General features: G+C 41.4%; 1 protein-coding gene across 2 annotated transcripts in view; it reads left to right on the plus strand.

Annotated features, from left to right (window-relative positions):
- LOC148366390 (protein crumbs homolog 2-like) overlaps window positions 1–24,872 on the plus strand; it is a 51,152-nt gene that overhangs the window by 20,967 nt on the left and 5,313 nt on the right. For both annotated transcript variants that reach the window (XM_088335217.1, XM_088335218.1), the window contains exons 2-10: window positions 4,456–5,151; window positions 6,482–6,677; window positions 6,920–7,059; window positions 10,808–10,993; window positions 11,060–11,173; window positions 15,618–16,571; window positions 16,972–17,513; window positions 17,782–17,947; window positions 20,185–21,046. In XM_088335217.1, the coding sequence (XP_088191343.1) occupies window positions 4,456–5,151; window positions 6,482–6,677; window positions 6,920–7,059; window positions 10,808–10,993; window positions 11,060–11,173; window positions 15,618–16,571; window positions 16,972–17,513; window positions 17,782–17,947; window positions 20,185–21,046 (3,856 nt within the window). The remainder of the gene's footprint in view (window positions 1–4,455; window positions 5,152–6,481; window positions 6,678–6,919; window positions 7,060–10,807; window positions 10,994–11,059; window positions 11,174–15,617; window positions 16,572–16,971; window positions 17,514–17,781; window positions 17,948–20,184; window positions 21,047–24,872) is intronic.

The raw sequence follows: 24,872 nt of genomic DNA on the forward strand, positions 1-24,872 counted from the left end.
TTATAAGGCGCTACAATGGGAACGTGGACAAAACAGTCAGATAGTTCAGTCCAACTTATTACCCCCTTAACATTCCCAAAGCTTGCAAAGACGCAAATACGTGTCGAGAACATGTGCGAATGCGGTGTCCGTAAGATGTCACTCAAATGCATCGTTCCATCATTCGGAAGGTCAAAGTCTTGGGATTCAAGAAATGATAACCATTCCTTCGTATCTATTTTCTTTTTCGCTCGCAACTTTACTGTGCATATGACAATAAACACTTGGAATTGAGTTTAATTTAAAAATAGACACTCCATTCCATCCATTATCTGCACCGCTTATCACAGAAACATCGAGTTCAGTCTGAAACAAGACAATATAAAACCGGGAATAGCTCACCGAAGTCATTGTGTTCATAATAATGTGCAGGCAATGTCCTCTTATATCCGTAAGGGTAGTAAATCCAGGAGAATACAATATTTACAAATACAGAATAGAAAAAAATGCTTTCTCTATGCCATCGGCCACATGCTATACGCATTCATCTTTTTCGGCCAATTGCAGGCTTTGTTTGCCGTTTGAGCCTATGGCAGTCTGTAAATGATAAAAAGGATCCGCCTCTTGACCTCCGAATAACTTTAGCCAATAGTGATCGATTCAACTGATGATTGACACATCTTTTTCGGCCAATTGCAGGCTTTGTTTGCCGTTTGAGCCAATGGCAGTCTGTAAATGATAAGAAGGATCCGCCTCTTGACCTCCGAATAACTTTAGCCAATAGTGATCGATTCAACTGATGATTGACACATTGGTTAGCCAATGAAACGCCGGTAAATAAATCCCACCATCCACCGCGTACTACTTGGCGTTCGGGGGAAAATCGAGTCGGCGGCTGCAAGTTAGTTGGAAAACTTAATGTTGATCCATAAATAAGGCGCATGGTCAGCTTTTGAAAAAAATAAAGGCTTTTAGGTGCGCCTTATAGTGCGGAAATTACGGTACTTCAAGTAGTGAATTAATGCACACTACCACTTTAAAATCGATCTATGAGCAATTAATTAGAACGTGCTTGGCTGTGGTAAAGTAAGCGACATTGATGAACGGAGTGTTCTTGCTATTAGAATGTGGGAGGAGGCCAGAGGGTGTCAAGAATTCCAACACACGCGAGCATGTAGAGGGCAAGCTCACTACAAGTGGGAGATATTCGAATTTGTAAAGTTGGAATCATTCAAATAGGCAGGATTTAAAACTTGTGAAATAACAAATCAAATAATTTCCACAACAAAAAAATGGAAATTGGATACGCGACTGGACCCTTTCCAGAAGCAGTGAAATCCTCTCACTTTATTGCTTCAAATTTGACATTTCTTGCAAAAAAATCACAATGAAATTTAATAATCCTTGATTAAATCATCAAAATGCAAAAAACAAAACAAAAAACAAAGCCCAAAAATGTTCGTGTAGCTATATTTCTATCTATCTATCTAAAAAACAAATCCCCAAAATGATAAGAACAATTTAAAATGTCTTTTACACAGAAGGAGCAAAGTCTGTTGACCAGAGGTGTTTGATAAATATTGTACACAATTTATTTTTTGTCACGACCGGTACAAGCAGGGGACTCAAATGTGTAACGTTTCACACAATGCTTTATTAAGGGATCGGGAAGTCAGGGCGAGAGGAAAAAGACAGCAATCTGGTGGTCGGAGATCGGAACAGGTCGGGCAGCCGGGACAGGAGATGGCGCGCGGTTGGAGATCATAACAAGTCGGGCAGCCGGGACGGGAGACGGAGCGTGGTCGAAGATCGGAACATGTCGGGTAGCCGGGACGAGCGAGAAGTCAGGGATCGGAGATCGATTCAGGAAACAGAAAAAAACAGGTAGCCGGGACAGGAGAACGGAGCTTGAATCAGGGATCGATACAGGAAACAGTATCAGGATACGGGTAGCCGGGATTGGAGAACGGAGCTTGAATCAGGGATTGATACAGGAAACAGAATCAGGATACGGGTAGCCGGGACAAGATAACGGAGCTTGGATCGGGATCGATACAGGAAACAGGTCGGCATCAAAACGGGAGCCAGAGACAATAGTGCTTGCCTTGCATGCGCTGAGGTTTGCACACGGACTGACCAGTAATAAACAAGAATGACGTGTTTAAATAGGAGGAGGACTAATTAGGGAACGAGTGGCAGCTGGGGCTGAACGAGTGAGCGCAGGTGAGGGCAATTGGCAAATCATGACAGTTTTTAATTAAATTTCTACATAAAAATCACACCAAATTGTAGTCACAGTATTTTTTGCACAAAAGGCGCATCTAAAGTAACAAAACAAAAAAAAGGTGTGCGTTATAATCAGTAAAAAATAAAATCACAAATGTATAAAAATACTAAGAAACGATTCTAGATACGGCAACAAATTATGAACAAATCAAGTTATTTTAGGTGTGAGATCAAATTCCCTACTATTTAAAGTCTATGAAATACATTTTTTTTAAATGGTCCGGTGTTTCTTTTTAAAGGCAACCTTGTAGTTTTATTTTGATGCGCCCAATCATCCAGTGCGCCTTATACATGAAATAGCTCACCAAGGAATGTTTTAAGGGTGCAACTTGCAATCGGATGAACGTTGTAGTTCAGGAAATACGGTACTAGTCATCTATACAAAGATCAGAGAGCGATTTTGACAAAATATTACTTCAAAATACATTTAGAAATCAACCCGCCATTTTTTTTTCTTTCTTGGCCAGTTTAAAATATAAACCCATGACAAACAGCAGAGCAGTTGCGTGTAAAACTTTCATACTCACAAGACTGACATCTTCTAAATTTAGCTATCTAATACGTTTACTTTTGAAACCATCTGCCTTGACATTAAGTCCAGAAGAAAGATGGGCTTTTTCCCCCCTTTCATTACCAGATTGGTTCCTAAGCACCTTGAAAGGTCAGAGTGACAGGTAGCCCCTCTGCATAAGCCTCATGCTACAGCTCAAGATTATGCCAGAAGGATGTCCAGAACAGAACCGAAGACATTCACTTATTGTATAATCCACACATTTCAGACTAGTCATTGAAAGTTGTGTTCAAATACAGCTGAGATTCTGCAATTGGTACTATTGAATATTTAAAGGCCTTTATCATCTCTTTGGTCTGGAGCAGCGTTTCTCGAGTTTCACCTGCTAGATTTGATCATAGATTTGTGTATCCTATGTTACACGTGAAGCAGAGGTAAGATCTTCGTGCCGGGCCGGGACTGTGTTTTTCTCTCGCCATCCCCTATTAACCTACGACACTGTATGGTTTTCTGAAATCCAATTATTGTTGATTGGGGGCAGCACGGCGGCGCAGTGGTTAGCGCGTGTGCGGCACAGTTCTGAGGTCATAAGATCGAACCTCCTGTGTGGAGTTTGCATGTTCTCCCCGTGCTCGCGTGGCTTTACGCCTGGCTCTCCGGTTTCCCCCCACATTCCAAAACCACGTGTTTCGGGTTGATTGACGGGTCCAAATTGTCCCTGGGTGTGAATGAGCGAGTGACTTGTCTGTGTCTGTGTGCTCTGCGACTGAATGGCAACCAGTTCAGAGTGTCCCCTGCCCACTGCCCAGAGATAGCTGAGATGGGATCCAGCACCCTCCGCGACCCTACTGAGTATAAGTGGTGCAGATAATGGATGGATGGATGGATGGATATTGTTGATTGGTTCTGGGCTGTATTTGGCCCAGGGGCTTCTACTTGAATAGCCATAATGTTGGACAATACATAACTAATATAACTCGACAATTTTACTGTATTACAAATTATTCCTGTACACTTAGTTTTAGATAGATTGATAGATAGATAGATACTTTATACATACACAAATTCACACTTCCACCAGTCTCCTTTGTTGTTTATTAACAGATTAACAGGATCACCTCGGGGTGCTTTGTCGTAGTTTAGCCACAGCGGAGTGGATGACGTCAGACGCTAGTCCAAAAGTTCGACGTCCCTGCAGCAGATGGAAATCTTTGTGCCCAGGGATACACTACCTCGTGTTAGCGAGTCCACCTCCTCTCCGCTTCCCCCAGGCTTTCGTGTCTCTGTCTAACAGCGCCGGGGAGCTCCGGGTAGCACGACGTTAGCGTCCGGGATGCTAGACGTGATCCACGTGACCGTAAAACACAGCAAACTGCAATCCCTGTGTGCTTTGATGTTTTTCACCAGCACAGCCAGTTCGTCTGTCTTATTTGGTAGAAATCAGTAATTATATTTTATTAAGATTCCACTTTTGAAGAATACCTTTTGATGTACCGGATGAAAATCCCAGCATTGCACTGCATATAAAATATTGTCCAATCGCCAGGATCATTAACAAGCTCCTGCAAACTTGCTTATGAGCTGATCATTTGTGTCTCCTGAGTTGTAGAAGAAAAATCTCAAAAATTGTGCTGTTCCCATCCAAAAATCATCAGTATCTCATTGTTTTTTATGCTCAGGTCTTCTCTGTACGGCTGCAGCAGACAAGTGTCTATCATCCCCCTGTAACAACGGCGCCACATGTCTGGAACATCTGGGTGACTACGTGTGCCTTTGCCCCAAAGGGCCCGTGTGGTATATGGGCAAAGACTGCGATGAACTATACGATGCATGCATCTTGGCACCTTGTGCCAACTGCACCAGCAGTCCCGGAACTGGCAATTTCACGTGTCACTGTCCGGCTGGCTTCACGGGGCCCAACTGCGACCAGGACATGGACGAGTGCGAAAGCAACCCCTGCAAAGGGGTCAGGTCTTTCTGCGTGGACAGATTTGATGCGTATTCATGCCACTGTCCTCATGGATTAGGAGGTCAGTACTGTGAGTCTGAAGTCACCACTTGCTCTGAGGAAACATGCCACAATAGCGGAACCTGCATAGACGTTCCTGACGTCGGATATCATTGTCAGTGTAATGCCGGATACCAGGGCGACAACTGTGAGGAAAACATTGATGAATGCGAGTCGGCACCGTGTCAAAACGGTGCCATTTGTAAAGATGGCATCAATGCCTACCAGTGTTTCTGCGTGCCTGGATTTCAAGGCTCCCACTGTGACTTGGACATAAACGAGTGTGCCTCGCAACCGTGTCAAAATAATGGAACCTGTTCGGATGAAGTGGACGATTACAGTTGCGAATGTGTTGATGGCTTCAAAGGTAAGAAGAACGTGAATAGGAAAGAGTATTTTTTCTGTGAATGCCTGTCTACCTATTCATATATCCATCCATCTATCGATCGATCGATCTATCTATCTATCTATCTATCTATCTATCTATCTATCTATCTATCTATCTATCTATCTATCTATCTATCTATCTATCTATCTATCTATCTATCTATCTATCTATCTATCTATCTATCTATCTATCTATCTATCTATCTATCTATCTATCTATCTATCTATCTATCTATCTATCTATCTATCTATCTATCTATCTATCTATCTATCTATCTATCTATCTATCTATCTATCTATCTATCTATCTATCTATCTATCTATCTATCTATCTATCTATCTATCTATCTATCTATCTATCTATCTGTCTGTCTGTTTATCCATCTATCAATATTTATCCATAGCTCTCGCTTTATACCTATGGTTGGTTGGTTGGTTGGCTGGTTGGATCCCTTCACCACTACGGTTGTAGGGGCACCATTTCCTATGTTGTGTCTTGGGGCACTTGGTGACACCTATCTCTCTCCAGGCCTATCTATGTTTCCAACCAGTCTCTCTCTCTCTCTCTCTCTCTCTCTCTCTCTCTCTCTCTCTCTCTCTCTCTCTCTCTCTCTCTCTCTCTCTCTCTCTCTCTCTCTCTCTCTCTCTCTCTCTCTCTCTCTCTCTCTCTCTCTCTCTCTCTCTCTCTCTCCTTCTCTCTCTCTGTATCTTCATCTCCCCTTACTCATTTTCTCTCTCCGTAAATCTTTCCATCTCAATCTCTCTCGCTCTTTCTCTCTCACTCTTTCTCTCTCTGTCTCTGTCTCTTTCTCTCTATATATTCTCTCTCTCTCTCTCTCTCTCTCTCTCTCTCTCTCTCTCTCTCTCTCTTATATATATATATATATTTATAAATATATATATATATATATATATATATATATATATATATATATATATATATATATATATATATATATATATATATATATATATATATATATATATATATATATATATATATATATATATATATATATATATATATATATATATATATATATATATATATATGTGTGTGTGTACACAGTTCTGAGGTCATGGAATCAAATCCAGCTACCAGCCTTCCTGTGCGGAGTTTGCATGTTCTCCTTGTGCTTGCATGGGTTTCCTCCAGGTACTCTGGTTTCCTCCCACAGTCCAAAAAACATGCGTGTCAGGTTAATTGGCCGGTCAAATAGTCCCTAGGTCTGAAATATGTATAATGGCATTTTGCCAATCTCATGACTCAGCTCATAAGCTCATGTCTTGTCCCACTTCCATGTCTTCAGGGATAAACTGTGAAGTGGAGATCGATGAGTGTGAAGTACAACCTTGCCTGAACGGTGCAACCTGTCGAGACCACATTGCCATGTATACGTGCGATTGTATGGATGGCTTCCAGGGTCAAGACTGTGAGGTTAACATCGATGAATGTGCTAGCTTGCCGTGTCTGAATGATGGCAGGTGCATTGACGGTATCAACAGGTACGGTCCACACGACAGTAATGCATTTATTCTAACTACTATGCAATCATGTGTACAACAATGCATGATCCTTTCCACAGGACTTATTTGTGTTTTTGTATCTTAAAATGTTAGAATGTCTAGTTGATTATTTATATTATTTCAAAATGTTTAATGCATAATATGCTTAAATGGGACTATGAAATGCGTGTTGAACAAGATCACACTAACAATTTCAACTTGTGGGTCCTGTCCTCCTTTAGATATCAATGTAATTGTGAGGGCACGGGTTTCGAAGGTCCCAATTGTGAAGAGGATGTTCCTGAATGTGCATCCAATCCGTGTCAGCATGGAGGAACATGCTTGGAGGGGATCAATCAATACAAATGCCTCTGTTGGCCAGGTAATCATATTTTCCATGTTCTCTATTTCTTCACCATTGGATTGTTAATAAACAAAGTTGTGTCTTCACGATGTCACCAGTCATTGAAATACATCATGCCACATCTTATTGGAAAGCCTAAATTTAGGGATTCAAGACATCATGACAATTTCAAAATATACTCATCCGAAAAACGTCAGAATACGTCTGAAACAAGATACCTTCTACTCAAACAAGGGAACTTCTACTCATGACACGATTACCTGCAAATATGGTGTGGTTACCTTCACAAAAATCCAGTGAATCCAACCATGTAAAATATTTACTCCAAAACACACGATAAGGCCGACAGATAAAAGGAAAATCCGCCAAGAAGTATTTCCGCATTATTTGACGATATTTGTTTTAATCTGTCTGTTTGGCTCCATTACTCCCCCTTGAAAAGTAAACAGAATCCCCAGATTATTTTCTATACTTCCATTTGCCTTTACATTTTGACTGGGCATTTGGCCAATTGTAAACTTTCTTTCACGGTACGTAGCCTATGACAACCTATGAAGGCCCGTATTTAAAAAAAAAAAAAAAAAACTCACGACCAATTCGGCTTCGAAAATTTTAGTCAATACTGACTGATTCAAATGTTAGCTAATGGACTTCCCTACATAAATAAGTACACATATAGCTTGTGTGTTCAAATCAGAGGCAAAAGTAAACATGCACAATTCCAATGTGATTCATTTTTATGCACCACGATTACATGCAACTGTGCACAATCATTGGTTGACTTCTGAGAGAAGTAAAACATTTACAACTCCTACATAATGTCTAAAAACTGGCCGAAGTAAAATAGACAAATGCAAAGTTTTTAAAGGGTGTGAATTGATTGTCTCCAAATGGCCAATTTGGAAACACCTAGACCTCCCATTAGAACAATGTGTAAAACACAATGTTTATTCTTTTAGATTTGATCAAATTTGACAAGGTACTAGGTAAGGCTTTAAGCTATTGTCCCACCTGTTCTTCAGCTAAGATGCCCATGCTACACTCTTTTTCGGGTGTTTGATTGAAAAAACAAAATTCAGACGAAAAAAAACCCTTTCTATTTCTCTGTGTTCTAACTCAGATTACTCAATGTTAGTAGTCTTACCTTTCAAAAGAGACCAAACTCTTCAAGAATAGCATTCAATATACTTTGGTTACGTTTTGATTGGTATTTTAGGTGAATTTTACAGGAACAGCAAACCAAAACAGTGTAATTTGTATACACAAATGAAAAAAGTGTCTAAAAATGACAGTAAGTTGTAACCAGAGTGCATCTAAAACAGACCACCTGGGCACTCCAGTCTTCGAAGGCCACAATACCTGCCTGATTTTTTTAGGTTTTTCCGTTCCAATACAGGTGATTATAAGCTACTACCAGCGTGCTAATGAGCTTATAATTTGTATTACTCGATTTGAAGATGAGAAATCTCCAACATCATGCAGTACATGCGGCCCTCGAGAACCGGAGTGCTCAGGTCTGACCTAAAAAGACCAAATCGCAATAGGGTGTGCGAATTAAAGGATTCTTGCTAATGTGGCTTAATACCTCTCCAGACTGGCTGTTTCCCACGCATAAAGCTAAATCAACAATAAGACTTAAATTCCCGGAGGCCAGATTGGGTCAAAAGAGCAGCATTTTGTGATTGTGCGAAAAACGCATATTTTTCATGCGGCCATTGATAATGAGCAACAATGAGAATGCATTCCTTGTTTCTGCTTTCTCAAAATTATGTTTGGACAAATCAAGGTTATATTATGGAGCTTCTCTTTACATGGTTTTCTGTGCCTTGCCATGTTTTCATCTGCAGTATAATCACAGCGTGTTTTTATGTTTATGCGTCCGTATGTGACTGCCTGGGATGTTGGGTGGGAAGTGGTTATTTATTAATTATTTTTTTTTTAAATTCATTTCATAGTCTGGATAGTGCTCTAAAACTACAAATAATTTGGATTTATTCTTCTTTTCTTTGTTTTCTTTCTGGCTTGCAAGTTAAATTAAGGCTGCAACCTTCGAACTATTTAAATGGTCGACTACTCACTGACTATTAAAACAATTACTCGAATAATTGAATAATTCTATATTTCCCCCTAAATTAAGCATGCATTTGATTTAATTATGCGGCTAATGATAATAAACCAAAAAAGGGGTACGATGAAAATTACATCTCTTATCGAACATACTGTGCATTCTATTTAAAGCATTAGGCACAGTGTTTGGTCAGTAGAAGCAAACACCCATAACTAAACATCTATCCAATTTTTAAAGATAAAGGCAAAAAAAGAAATATAAATTGGGTAAACATTTTTCATCCCTTTAAACTAAGAACAACACATGTCATTAAATCTTATTTGCTTGAATGTTACCCGAATCTTTTTGAGGCGAGTCAGACTCCATTTCGTTCAACTTTCCGACGTGCTTTCTCTTTTAATACTAATGCATCGCTGAAGTAATGCCATGATACGCAAGGTCCGCTTGGCAAAATTTGCAAGTAGTCTTTGTATTTGCCAAATCGAGCTTAAAATTTTTCAAACTCTAGAAATTTTGCTACGGGTACTTCATGTTTCCGTTCTCATTTCAGTATGTTACTACTTCAGACAGAAACGTTATCGCACATGAGTGACTCTTGGCAGAGATTGATATCAAGTAATGTACCTAACTGTGTCAGAAAAACATGTCTGGCGACAAAGTTACAATAAAATTCATTGTCGACAATTTCTCTTATTGATTTTGTTGATAACATTGACTAACCGTTGCAGCTATAATTCCGACAATACATTTTAGTACAGTTGAATAAAAATCATAGAATGCAGCAACTGCTGACTGTGTAAAATTGCAAAATGCGACATAGTGCTTCAATTTCAGTTACATACCCTACCTTCATGTAGTCTGGGAACAAAGTCCCAGTAAAAATAAAATCACACACAACAAAAGGTTGATTTCATTTAAATTAAAGGGAATGAAAGGGTAAAGCTGCCCTCTTCATTGACGTCTGAAAACCTTTATGATGCCCTTCTAGAAGATAAATTAGTCTACATTTTTGCCAATATTATTCAGATAATTTGGCAAACGGGGACTTTGAGAGTACTTGATTCAATACTGACTACATACGATATTTCAACTTTTCACCCACAAATCAAGTCCCGAGTTTATACATCCATATTGAATAGAAATTCAAAGGATTCTGTTCTCTTTCCGTATCATTCGAATTATGACAGATTGCTGGAGTTTCCTTAATCCTCAGGGAACGATGACAAGCGAATTCCATTTGGTCTATGACAGCGGGAATCACCGATGAAATCACACAAAAACCACGTCTATGTTGCAATCTGGCAGTATTCCCCACAGTGTGGTTGCCCTGGTGCTGTCGTCTAAAAATATAGGGATCATATTTTCATGTTTTATTTTTGGTATAGTGGTTACATATGCGCACGTTCTGGTAATCGCTCCGGTAGTTTCCATCTTGTATGGTCACATGATCCAACTACAGTGACAGAAACAACTTGCAGTAGAGCTGAAAACAGCTTCAGGTGTACTGTTGGCGTTCTGCAGCCAAAGTCTTTGGCTCCAAATCTTTCGCGCGGAATTAATGGTATCTTGATTACTAATGTAATGTAAATATAAAAAATAATTTAAGTGTGTAACTTTGCAAATCACATTGAATCATAATCAGATTCAGACAGCATGACATAAATGGCTTTAGCCCTTTACCTTTTGGATATGTTTCAGGTTACCATGGTGATAATTGTCAGGTGGATGAAGACGAGTGTGAAACGCTCCCATGTGAAAACGACGGCATATGCTTCCAACGCTCGGATGTCGAGCACTACGGGGTTCTCCCTGAACTCGGCGCAGCCAACTTCTCCTATGAAGACGCAGCGGGATTTGTTTGCCACTGTCAACCTGGATTCACAGGTAAGCGAGCGAACCCTACTCAGATTCCTTTTGAATGGAGTGACGTGGACACAAATATTGTTCCAGGGGATAATTGTTCCGTCAACGTGGACGAGTGTCTGTCTGCTCCGTGTCTGCACGAGGGAAGCTGCAAGGATTTAATCAACTCGTATCAATGTTTCTGCTCTGATGGCTTCACTGGTAGGAGTTTTTATATAACTTTTACAAAACACACTAACACAAGGTATTTAAATTTTGCTGCCTTTTCTGACATCAATTGGGTATTACAACTTGTAGAGTGCCGCAAAAAAAATAATATGAATAATATGGTTAGCGTGCAGCCCCCTGGTGTGTATGTTTAGGGTTCAAGTCCAGATACCGCAGCCTCCCTGTGTGGAGTTTACATGTTCTCCCCGTGCCTGTGTGGGTTTCCTCTGGGCACTCCGGTTTCCTCCCACATTCCTCAAAACATGCATATCAGGTTAAATATGCAACTCCAAATTGTCCCTAGGAGTGAATGAGCGAGTGAGTTGTCTGTCTCTTTGTGCCCTCCGACTGGCTGGCAACCAGTTCAGGGTGTTCCCTGCCCAATGCCTGAAGATAGCTGGGATGGGCTCTAGCACCCCCGCATGCCTATTGAGGACAAGCGGTACAGATACTGGATGGATGGGCCCATCCGAGGTCAGACTTATTGTTTAAAGGGGCTTTGAGTATTTTTTGCACCTCTTAATGTTAAAAAAACAATATTGATTTGATTAAAAAGGTTTAAGACATTCGTATTTATTTTACATAACATGAGCATCACCGAGAGCAGGGGTGGCGAACAAGTTTGACACAAAGAGCCGGAATTTTTTACTGAGAGAGTCAAAGAGCCACACCATGCACTGACCTGCCATGACAGACACACACAAACACACACAATTAAAAACACATTATTTCCCATAACACACTTCTCTCCTTACAATACAACAAGTATTGTTCTTATGTTGATTTCAAGGAAAGTGTCCACCCTCAATACACACAAAAAAACCCTAACACGAAACAAGGCAAAGAGCCACAGTATATAGAAAATATGATGAGGCAAAGAGCCACATTCTTATTGGCCAAGAGCCGCATGCGGCTCTAGAGCCACATGTTCGCCACCCCTGACCTAGAGGGAGCAGACATAAAAACCAAAACCTCGCGGAAAACTGGGGAAAAAAATGAGAAGCAAATTGCTGCGGTTAGGTCATGTTGAATCTCTGTAATTTGTATTCTTCCTTGTGCTTTTTAGCACTCATTTTTGGCTCATTTTGACCAAATGCTTGAATAATTAACCGAACACAGACTGCCTTAAACCACCGTACGAATTAAGAGACAACAAAATAGGAATTGATATGTCAACAGCAAACCACACGTTACTAATCAGGGCCACAGCCAACAGAAGGGGATGCATATGGTTTACAAGAACAGAAAACAACAAAGCCAATCAATGCTCCCATATGTTCATCTCGGGTATTAAACCAGAACCACAAAGCAATTGTTGAAGGGGGAGTGGGGAGTGGGGATTATAACAAAGCTGATTAGGAACCTGTTTCAAATCTGCTGGTCAAAATTTCCATCTGGACCCTATGTGGATGTGCAAATTGATCATTTTGATAATCGTTTTAAAAAGATTTAAAATGTTTTGGCACAAAGTCAGACTAAATAAGTTACTGAATAAGAAGAATCTCCATGTTGAACCAATCATAATCCTATTATGTTCCATACGCCTTTACGCTTGCTTGACTTCTCTATTACAATAGGTAGTCAAACAATATTGGTACTGAGGTTCACCGACTGTTTTGCTTAGCTGAATACTACAAATGTGGGCTTCATCACAGTCAACTGTCAAAGTGGCCTCATACTCGAAGGTTCCACTTGTGCATTTTCTCCATGTCTTCATTGTTAATTAAAAATGCAATGTATGGGACCTGGGCAGAACGTCTCATTAAATGAAGTATTGAGAGACGGTAATGGTTTGTCTTCTTCTCGTCAGCATTTATAAATCCATGCATTTTTTGTTTTTACTGTAAACATATTTCACGTACACCAAAATGCAAAGAGCCATTGAGTGAATCTTAAACCCACCAGAAACGCACCTTTTGGTGACACTACAAAATAGAATCCGGTTTAAGGTAAGCCTTTTGAAGATTTATCTGCTGTCCTCACCCGTTGCCATGATTAAGAGCTTGCAGGGTGCTTACACCAGACAAAACTTTTTCCTATGAAGGACACATAAATACAAACTAAGGGATGCAAGGGCCACTTTGATTTTCTAAGTATTTTTGATTTAATACAACAAACAAATACAATTTTTTTTGTTTTAGTTTCAAGCAAAAATTGAAATAGCGCTCTCTAAATTTAGTTCAGTTTTACAAAATGTATTAATTTATCAAATAAATCCAGCATCTTTGGGTATCAAAAAACAAGCTTTCTGTGCAAAAAATGTATTTTCAGCACCACTAAAAATGTTCAATGGCTTCAATAGGCCTTAGTTAGACATTACATAGAACAGGGATGGGCAGTCAATAGCCGGCGGCCAACACGGCCAAAAAATAGCCCAAAACAGCCTGCCAAACAATGATGGCAAAATATAAAGATAATATACCTGTATAATGTGTGTATGAATGTAAATAAAAAAAAAATACAAAAAATTGGGTGCTACTCTTGCCCCCAGTGTCCCACTGTGTGTGCCCACCCTACCAGAGTTTGTTTTATTTTTTTTCATGAAGCATTAATGTTTACAAGACCACTGCGTACAAGACCATCTTAAAAGTAGCTGGGTACATTCGTCTGTACTTATATATATATCCCATCTCTGCTATGGTCAGGCAGTGGGCAGCGGACACCCTGAACTGGTCGCCAGCCAATCGCAGGGCACACACAGACCGACAACTCACTCGCTCAAACACACCTAGGGACAACTTGGACCGGCCAATTAACCTGTACATGTATGTTTTTGGAATGTGGGAGGACACTGGAGTGCCCAGAAGAAACCTGCGCAAGCACGGGGAGAACATGCAAACTCCACACAGGAAGGTTCGATCTTATGACTGCAGAACTGTGCCTCACATGAGCTAATCACTGCGCCGCCGTGCTGCCCTCCCGTAGTATACTGTAGAATATTTCTCATTTGAAACATGACAGCAAGGTGAATTGCACCTCAGTGCCATGTTGCAGAAGTCCAGGGTACAAATCTAGCTACCGGCTCCCATGTGCAGAGTTTGCATATTCTCCATGTACCAGCGTAGGTTGCCTCCATGCACTCTGGTTTCCTCCCACATTCCAAAAACATTCTTTGTATGTTGATTGGCGAATCAAAAAAATGGTGACCCGGTTCAGGCTTTCCTCTGACCACTGCCTGAAGCCAGCTGGGAGGGGCTCCAACATCCCCGCAACTCTAGTGCAGAAAAGTTTAAAAGAAACGCCATTCTTGCCTGTAGCCTTTGGCCTGTAGTGCCCCCTGCAGGTTGCTTTCAAAAATAGCAGCCCAAACCCAGCACCCTTTGACCACCAGCACAAGGATCAGGAATGCATTCGCCCTGTCAAATAGTGACAGGAGCCAGCTGGAAGCTGTAGGCTTATTACTTCTCTCAGGATGGGCTGTGGATACTCAGAGTGTGAAGGAGGTTGGAGGAGTGGCATGGAGGAGGGGAAACAAGTTAAGGTGGGCAGGGCTGCCTTGTAATCACTGCTGTCCGACTGCATTGAGTATAGCAGAGGAGTTAAGACAGTTTTTTAAGCTTGAGGTGTAAAAAGACAGAAAGGACACGGTTGTCCCTCTTGTGTCATCCAGCAGTGCAAGCGAGTGTGGGCGTGTTGGCGTAGACTTATTGGAGGATGAGAGGAAGGAGGTTACTGCTTCTGCTGCTGTTCGGTTTCTGCTGTGAGTCATGGGGGATGACAGGTACAGCATGGTACAGCACTTTTAATATACAGTATTGACTATAGCAATAACACCTGCTTTTATTGGATTACTAAACTTTGTGTACAGCACTAAAGAAAGCTTAAAGTGTCTTTGAACATGCTGATGCTTTGCTTATGACTGTTTTTGAGTATGCAAAGCGCTGAATGTCCAAAATAAACCAACTGACACAATGTGGCTAAGTCAATGTCCTTCCATTAAATCAAATTGGCCTGAATAATGTAAATTCAATTTACCAATTATCAATATCCTCCCCAGCTTCCTCATCAACCAAATGACTAAATGATGCACTGCCTCAATCGAATCTGCGTAGATGGGTGTATGAAGGAAAGCTTGCGTCTGCATATAATAAACTCTGAGTTGGTTTATGCCTGTTGATTGTGAGCATTTTGACGGATCTTTCAGGATCTCCACATATATTTGAGTTGATTCTATAGAAACAGACTTCAAATGAAAAGATTAAATCCTCATCTTTCTTCTGTCTATTTTTGTTTCTAACGTATCCGTTTTTTGAGTGAGCTGCCCTTCAAAAATAGATTGGTCTTGGCAGAATCGCACGTTTTGGTACCCAGTTCCGAGATTTTTGGAGGCTATGTGCCGTCAATGGCGCTCAAAGAGTTGGGGATGTCAGATTCGCCATTTGACTAAGATCATTGTTTTGGTAAGATGACAAAAATGTTGTCCCTTCTGCCCATACAGGTGTGCATTGTGAGGTGGATATTGATGAATGCGAAAGTAATCCCTGCCAGAACGGTGCCACATGCCAAGATGCTGCCAATTCCTACATATGCCATTGTCCAGAAGCAGAACCTGGCACCGAGCCGCTGGGCGGGCGTAACTGTGACGTTCTCCTGGTTGGCTGTCAGCAGCATCAATGTCAACACGACGGGTTCTGCATGCCTTTACTGACGGCATACGAGGAGCATAGCTACACGTGCCGGTGTGGGCCGGGTTGGACCGGAGAGCTCTGCAACACCTCCACCACCTTTTCTTTCAACACAGAGGGCTACGTTCACATGCAGTTGCCTGGTTCTAAAAATGGAGCGAGACAAGGTGGTGATGATTACAGCTATGGCCTCCACGTACAGCTTAGATTCAGAAGCACTTTGCCAGACATGCTTTTATATCATCGTGGTACCATGGAACACTTCATCTCCCTGCAGTTAATACAGGGTTCACTCCAGGCCTGGTTAAAATCTAGCAGATTGCTGCAAGTCATCTATCCAGGTCCAGTCAATGACGGAGAATGGTACAGAGTCACAGTGACTATGGAAGAGAGACTGATCATGGTTGTAGAAGGACCCGGCTGCGAGGAAGGATGCAGAGTGAAAAATCAAGTGTACAACCATCTGATCTTCTTCCAGTCAAATTCTTTCCAGCAGCTGTATGTAGGAGGAGCCCCAAAGGAATATTTGTCACTCACGTTGAGTGGGAGGGGCTTCATCGGCTGCATGGAAGACCTTCGAATCGACCATAAATTGCTACTGCCTCAGGATCTGATGAGAGAGGAGAACGTTGGTTTGGATTTAGGATGTGTGAAAGAAGATTTGTGCCATGATGACCCTTGTGGACAAACTGGGTTTTGCGTGGACATGTGGGTTGTGGCTAAATGCCAGTGCCACCGGCCATACTATGGAGAATCCTGTGAAAGAGGTGAGATTTTGTAGCACAAATCAACACTCCACACCTTTGCACAGTGGTTCTTAACTTTTTTGAGCCAAAGCTCTTTACAATTTTTTTTTTGTATTTTTTTTAACTAAAATATACTCAACGGAGGCCACATTATCTGTTGATAAAACACATTTTAAAAATCTTTTTTAAATCCTTTGTTGAGTCAAAAAAAGAAAACACAAAATTTGATAATGGATAAGGTTTCACAGCACACTGAATTCAGTTCTATAACTCATGGTGGACCAGTCTTCAGGACCAGAACTGTGGCACAGTTAGGTCTGTTTTAGGCACATTAGCTCCTCAAACAGACTCTATGAATGTGATTCTGCTCTGCACGTGCATGCTCCAGTATCATGAATTTGTTGAACCACTGTCTTTCTAGAATACCCATCGTGGACCTTTGGTCATGAGAACACGACAAGCTATGCTGCTTTCAACATCGCAGAAACCCATGGAGACAATTTCACCATCTCCTTTATATTGCGCTCCCTGAAAAAAAATGGCCTTCTTCTGCAGTTTCGCCGAGAGGAGAGATCCTACCTGACAATCTACCTGAAGGAAGCTACAGTTGCCATATATAGCCCTTACACCACTCTTCTCTCAGAAGCCAAGTTGGTAGCAGATGGAAAAAATAATTTGGTCACCATTAAAGTCAACTACGGCCATGTGTTCTTCCCCTTAGCGGGAAACCATCGTGCCATTGGGAATGTGAGCATCGAGGCAGGTGATGTTGTGTTTGTTGGCGGACTCCCCGAAGGTGAAAATGGGAACAAGTGGGGTGGAAAGTTTAAGGGATGCCTACAGGACATTCGACTGGACGACAAGCATTTGTCCATCGTGGATTATAAAGAAGAAGGCGAAATTTATGAGGCAACTGCACTGAGGAATGTTCTGCCAGGATGTCAAAGTGACGATACATGCAAGGTACTGTTAGAAAATGACACTTTAATGCAGTTTTAATGCAAAACCTCGGCTTAAGTTTCCGAATTGTGGAGCAGTGTTTCTGTGCACTCTTGCAGTTGGGCTTTGCCTCAACCTAACTGACATTGATCTGGTGGTTGTGAATCCCTTTGATCTGTTTGTTATCTCCTAATCTCCCCTGCAGCACGTTTTGGCCCACCGCAGTCATCTTGGGTTAGAGATCCTGCGAGTGAGCGTCTAATCCTAGGTACCTGTCTTTGTCTGTGCACAGGATGAGCCGTGCCTCAATGGAGGAAAGTGTCTGATCACCTGGAATGATTTCAAGTGTGACTGTTCCATCAACTTCTCCGGACGGCTTTGCGAGAAACGTTTGTGGTGTGTGGAAAATCCTTGCTTTGAAGGAGGCCGGTGCGTCGAGCTTTGGGACGGTTACGAGTGTGAGTAGTCATTTGTTACGAGCGTCCCTCAAGATGAAAGTCACCTGAGGTTGCAGAAGGGTCATTTTGCAGTCACTGGTTAAGTAGAGCTACAAATTGGATAACATTAACTGCACATAGAGACAAGGATTTGAACTTGAGTTTCTTTTGCGTTTCAGCTCTGATGTCGAGAGTTTCGAAACAATGTTATATAAAAAAAAAAACTTCCTACAGGATAATGATACCGGAACCACTTATTTTATTTTGTATTTTTGGGGCAGCCCGGCGGTTAGAACATGTGTGGCACGGTTCCGAGGTCATGGGATCAAACCTTCCTGTGTGGAGTTTGCATGTTCTCCCCGTGCTTGCGTGGGTTCACTCTGGTTTAGTCCCACATTCCAAAAGCATGCATGTCAGGTTAATTGGCCGGTCCAAATTGTCCCTAGGGGTGAATGAGCGAGTGAGTTGTCTGTCTCTGTGTGCCCTGCGACTGGCTGGCAACCAGTTCAGGGTGTTCCCTGCCCACTGCCCGAAGATGGCTGGGATGGACTCCAGCACCCCCTTGACCCTACTGAGGATAATTGGTGCAAATAATGGATGGATATTTTGTATTTTCTTTAATTTTTTTTTTGATGGCATTTTATCTTTTTTTATATAAAAAAACACACTTAAACTAGTCACAATTGTCTCATGTAATAGATGTTAGTGATTTTAATTTTTTTGTATGTGTAATGCGTGTGCGTGTGTGTTTGTGTGTATTTGTGCTCTTTATTATAATTCTTCATGGATTTAGTGCGTATTTCTGACCAAAAGCTGACTCAAGTAGTCAGGAAACCAGCAGAGGTGAGAGGCTGATGAAGCAGTTTGACTCTATCCCCATCAATTCAGCGTTTCGGAAAAGGCACAAAAAATAAATAAAGACAGAACAAAGCAAATAAAAAACATTATTATAAAATATAAAAAGGCACAAGGGAGGCTGAGGTTGTGAGTCTAGCATGCATGATGTCTTCCAAAATTAGAAAAATACATACGCTTAGCAAAACAACCTATCATCTGCCATATAAGAATGTTGCCTACATAAGTATGAATGTCATCATTTTACCAGAAAAGAAGCTAAAATCGTTTAACTCGAAAAATACCACTAATAATGTAAATGTTTCTTTTTTGCAGTGGGTTGAGCGAGGGGGCTGGGAATCCCCTCCTCTGAATCAATCTCCCAAAATATATATATATGTATATATACAACTGCTACTCCATCAACAGTATTTTTTCAAAAAATGATGAAAACTAACTTTTACTGTTATTAACTATAACTATTTGGAAATTGGGAGATACTGTACAATTAGAAAGGGAACAGCAAAAATCATTTAAAAATATGTAATTGTGCCCGTAAAAAAATCACATCATAATGCATTTTTCTACTTCGGGACTGTAGCATTATCCATCCATCCATCCATTATCTGCACCGCTTATTCTCAGTAGGGTCACGGGGGTGCTGGAGCCCATCCCAGCTATCTTCAGGCAGTGGGCAGGGGACACTCTGAACAGGTTGCCAGCCAGTCGCAAGGCACACAGACAGGGACTATTCACTCGCTCATTCACACCTAGAGACAATTTGGACCGGCCAATTAACATGACATGCAATGTTTTTGGCATATGGGAGGAAACCGGAGTTCCTGGAAGAAACCCACGCAAGCACGGGGAAACATACAAACTCCACACAGGAGGTTTGATCTCAAGACCTCACAACTGTGCCGCACACGCGCTAACCACTGCGCCGCCATGCTGCCTCCCTGCCAATTAACCTGACATGCATATTTTTGGAATGTGGGAGGAAACCAGAGTGCCTGGAGGAAAGCCACGCAAGCATTGGGAGAACATACAAATTCCGCACAGGAAGGCTGGTCGCTAAATTTGAACCCATGACATCAGAACTGTGCTGCCGACGTGCTAACCCCTCAGCTGCAGTGTTATGCTACATGCGTGCAAAATAATCTAAAAAAAATAAATCAGTGAATACAATTTATGCCCATTTGTGGGCTTTCTTTATAAAAAAAATAAAATGAAAAGCTGTGTTGTGGATATGCGTTGTGAAAACTCCAGAATACATCTATTAAAAAAGATGCACTCAAGGCAAGTCACATTTATTTGTATCGCCCTTAGGAAATAGCCTAGTTATACCATAAACTAAAAGTGAATTTGTTTGTCAAGCCAGTGATTTCACCGCACCTGAAATTCCTTATTTTTGCATCCCACAGGTTTGACAGAAGCCATTTTCGAGAACAATGCTCTCGTGTATTTTGCCAACAACACCCTACCGAGCCCAATTACAAACATCACGGTGGACATCAGAACACGGGACAACAACGGTATCTTGCTGCGGGCTGAGAACCAAGCCGAGATCTTTTGTCTGGGTCTTCTGAATTCCACCCTTCTCGTCAAAATGGACACAGGGAATAGTGCGGACCTGCTGGCTTTTACCAGTGACAGAGTCATTGCAGACGGAGCATGGCATCACATCCATCTGAGTATGATGGACCCTGCAACTTCAGAGTCCCGATGGCGTCTCACCGTCGATGGACAGACGGCCGGCTGTAGCCTTGAAGTTGGCGGCACCCTCAACTTCCTTAACGATACGCAAATTTGGCTGGCGGAGAAGTATTCTGGATGTTTGGGGGAAATTAGAATCGGTGGAACCTACCTACCCATTTTCAGCTCACCTGATGCCCCTCAGATGAGTCGTTTCTCCAGACTGAGTGGACAAGAGCCAATCTTGGGGTGCCAGGGTGCCCCGGTGTGTGACCCTCAGCCGTGTTTCAATGACGGAGTATGCCAGGATCACTTTAATGAGTTCAACTGTAGCTGCAACCCAGGGTGGGAAGGCGAACTGTGTGAAGCCGAGATAAATGAATGCTCATCCGGGCCTTGCGTCTATGGGACATGTCGAGATCTTCTGGCAGACTACCAATGTGACTGCGAGGCTGGATATATTGGGAGGAACTGTCAAGAAGAAGTAGATAACTGTCTGGAGTTTCACTGCTTGAATGAAGGAACTTGTGTGGAAACTATGTTGACCAATACTTGTTTATGTCCACCTGGATACGCGGGAAAACGCTGTCAGTAAGTTCTTCCTCTTTCTCTTGCATCTATCTTCACGCCAAGCTCCGAACATCTATGTGCACGTGCCAACCTTTTAAGATTAAAAAGCAGTAGATGTGATAGCGCCCTCTATTGTCATGCGCAGTAAACAATTCATCTGCAGAATAATACAAAACCAAAAAAGCATGTTTTATATATGTTTAAAACCAGAAGTGGCAAACCTTTTACCAAACAGAATTGTAACGTGTAATGTGACTTAGTCTTGCTTAAAAGTAAAGTATCCGTCTACTAAAATACTACTCTTAATTCAGGTTGTAGTTTTTTATTCAAACTTGAAAAAACGGTAGATATTCAAAAATTAATTGGTAGACTTTTTAAAGTGGAGAAAAGAGCAAAGCTGTAGTGTTAGGTATGTGTTTGGGGTTTGGGGTATGCTTTAATGGGTTGTATCCTGGTGCTCCGGTAATCTTACAAATTTCATAATAACCATGCATGTTAGTATTATCGGGATGTTGAAAGACTTTTGTTTTATTTTTTAATTAATCTATGCCCAGTGAACTATTTTTGCAAGTAATTACCCCCCTTACCAGTGTGTAAGAGAGGATCATTAAATTTGAATACTAATAGAGGATCATTGACATTAAGTACTGAGAGAGAGAGGAGAGAAGAGAGAGTACTGTGAGAGAAGAGTGAGATAGAGAGATAGAGATAGAGAGAGAGACACGCAGCCAGACACAGAGAGACACACAGAGAGTGTGAGACAGAGAGACAGAGAGAGTGTGAGACAAAGAGACAGAGAGAGTGTGAGACAGAGAGACAGAGAGGGACAGAGACACACAGCTACACAGAGACACACACTGACAAAGAGAGAGACACACGAGAGAGCGAACGAGAGAGAGACAGAGAGACACAGAGAAAGACACAGACAGAGAGAGAAAGAGAGAGGGGCGGGGGCAGAGAAAGACACAGACACACCGTGACACACACACAGAGAGAGAGAGAGAGAGAGAGAGAGAGAGACAGAGAGAGAGAGAGAGAGAGAGAGAGAGACAGAGAGAGAGACAGAGACAGAGACAGAGACAGAGAGACAGACACAGAGACACAGAGAGACAGAGAGACACAGAGAAAGAGACAGAGAAAGAGAGATAACAGAGAGAGAGAGACACACACAGAGAGACAGAGAGACAGACACAGAGACACAGAGACACAGAGACACAGAGACACAGAGAGACACAGAGAGAGAGACAGAGAGAGAGAGAGAGAGAGAGAGAGAGAGAGAGAGACACACACACACACACACAGACACAGAGAGAGACACAGAGGGACATAGAGAGAGAGAGAGAGAGAGAGAGACAGAGAGAGAGAGGGACTGAGACAGAGACAGACAGAGAGAGACAGAGAGAGAGAAAAAAAAACATTTCAATAAAAATAAAAATAAATGAAAAAAAAAAGATACAATAATACATTTTTCCTGAAAGATTTAAGTGAAAGCAAAAACTCACTCAGTTACATGCAAAGTGCATTCAATATCCTTTAATCTTCTGTTCAACAGCGTCTATGTACAACTCGTGCTGGCTGCACTAGCATTAATTTCTTATTCATGCAGGGACCAAAAACTATTGTCTTTTGGGCCCCGGCCCTAGAGTACCCTCTCTGTTCCTAATCGTGTACTCAGTGAAGTCTTTGAGAACAAATAAACAACAATGATCACGCTTTGCAAGAATGCCAAAAAGCTACCGTCAAGTAAAAAACCTCTAACGTTCTATTTTTGGTCCTTCTTTTCAGTCTTAATTTATCATCATGATTATCTCAGGCATATTTTAGTGAGGTGGATGGGCAAACTATTACTACATTTTAATCCTGCTCTCCAACCCAAACAGGTCAAAATATGTCAATAAAGTACTACGGATGGAAATATGTTTTTTGGTGCCAACGTTGTCCCCAATATCCCTTTCTGTGTGTACAAAAAAAATACTTAAATGCTTAAAACTGGGAACTCATATATTATTTTGCTTTCATTCTGAAAAGATAAAGAAATACAATAGAAATGCTACAAAAATGATACTACAGGAATACTATATAAAAAAACAATACTACAGAAATATTACCCTAAAAATGATACAAAAGTACTACTACATAATATGACAGAAATACCAAAGAAATACAACAAAACAACTCACTATCGAAATATGACAGAAATACGACAAAAATTCAACTACAGTAATATAACAAAAATATTACAGATTGACTACAAATGATCTACAATGAAAATACTACAAAAATAATACAGAATTACTACAGAAATACTACAAAAATACTTATGTGGAAATACAAGAAAAAGGATTTTGCAGAAATACAAAACAACTACGACAAACATAGAACAACAATATCACTACAAAGATACTAAAAAATACAACAAAAATCAAACTGCAGAAATACTAAAAGAATACTAAAAACTACAGTAATACGACAAAACGCAGTAATACGACAAAACAAAATATCATATTTAGTGCTTAAAACGGTAACCCGAAATATATTGTTTTGCTTCAATTGTGAGTGTTTCAATAATCTATTTAAAAACAAATATAAATAAATATAACATGTGTATCTATTTATAAATGAGAATATTTGTATAGATCTTCAGGACTAATTGCTCGGCCATTTTCTCTTAACCCAAGACTGTCAGGACCAGAACAGAAACGGGACCCAATTGCGTTACGGTTCTCACAAGTTTTATTAAAGGAAAGAGGTAGGGCTGCGCCCACGATCCGGCGTTCGCTAAGCGCTGGAAACAGGTCGCTCTGAATGCGGAAGTGGATATTCCGTAGCGAGCGATGGCGGTGTCGGGAACGGAAAAACGGGACAGGAGAGCAAAAACGTGGTCGGGGTCAGAAGCGAGTCGTAGGCCAGGAAAGGAGAGTAGATATGGTCGGGGACAAAAAAAGGTCAAAAGCCGGGACGGGAGAACAGACGTGGTCAGGATCAAAACGAGTCGAAGCCGGGGGACAGACGGGGGCAAAAAACAGGTGAAATGAAATGAAAATGAAATGAAATGAAATGATCTGCATTTTATATAGCGCTTTTCAAGTCAATGACTTCTCAAAGCGCTTTACAATGTGCTCCACATTTCCCAATAGCGGCCTTGCAGCCATGTAAGGCGCTAACCTGCTTATTGGGGGTAGTAGGGGTTCAGTGTCTTACCCAAGGACACTTCGACATGTAACACGGAGGAGCCGGGATTCGAACTGGGATCCCTTGATCCCAAGACGAGCGCTCTACCTCCTGAGCTACTACGTCGAAAAAGGCTTGCCTAGTGTTAACTGAGATTCGCAGAAGGACTGACAAAATGGGACAGATAGGAGAGGGTTTAAATAGGGACAGGGAGCCAATCAGAGTCCGAGGCAGTTGGCGCCACAGGGGCGGGCACCGGTGATTCACATCGGTAATCATGACAAATACCCCACACAGTTGGCCACCCCAGTTTTGGATAGAAGATATTGTAAAAACGGAATTGTCCTCAAATAATTGTGTCCGTTTTCAGTTTTAAGCTGGGATACTGTGAAACTTTTTACTGTCTATTTTATCCTTTTTTTTGTTGAATTCATTGGATGCATGGATCTCAAAGAATTTTGAGTCACAGAACAGTGTTGGAGTTATTGGAGCTCAGTAGCCTAGATGGTAAGACGCCCGCTTTGAGACTGGGAGGTCGGTGGTTCGAGCCCCGGCCGAGTCATTCCTAAGACTTAAAAAGTGGTCGACGGCGCCCTCTGTTGGCTGCGGCTGCATCGGCTCGCTACAACGGGTCAGGTGCAATCGACATTTCGTTCTGTGTACATTGTTACACAGA

The sequence above is a fragment of the Urocampus carinirostris genome, chromosome 5 (assembly GCF_059441175.1).
Source record: "Urocampus carinirostris isolate Australia breed hairy pipefish chromosome 5, RoL_Ucar_1.0, whole genome shotgun sequence".
Lineage (NCBI taxonomy): Eukaryota > Metazoa > Chordata > Actinopteri > Syngnathiformes > Syngnathidae > Urocampus > Urocampus carinirostris.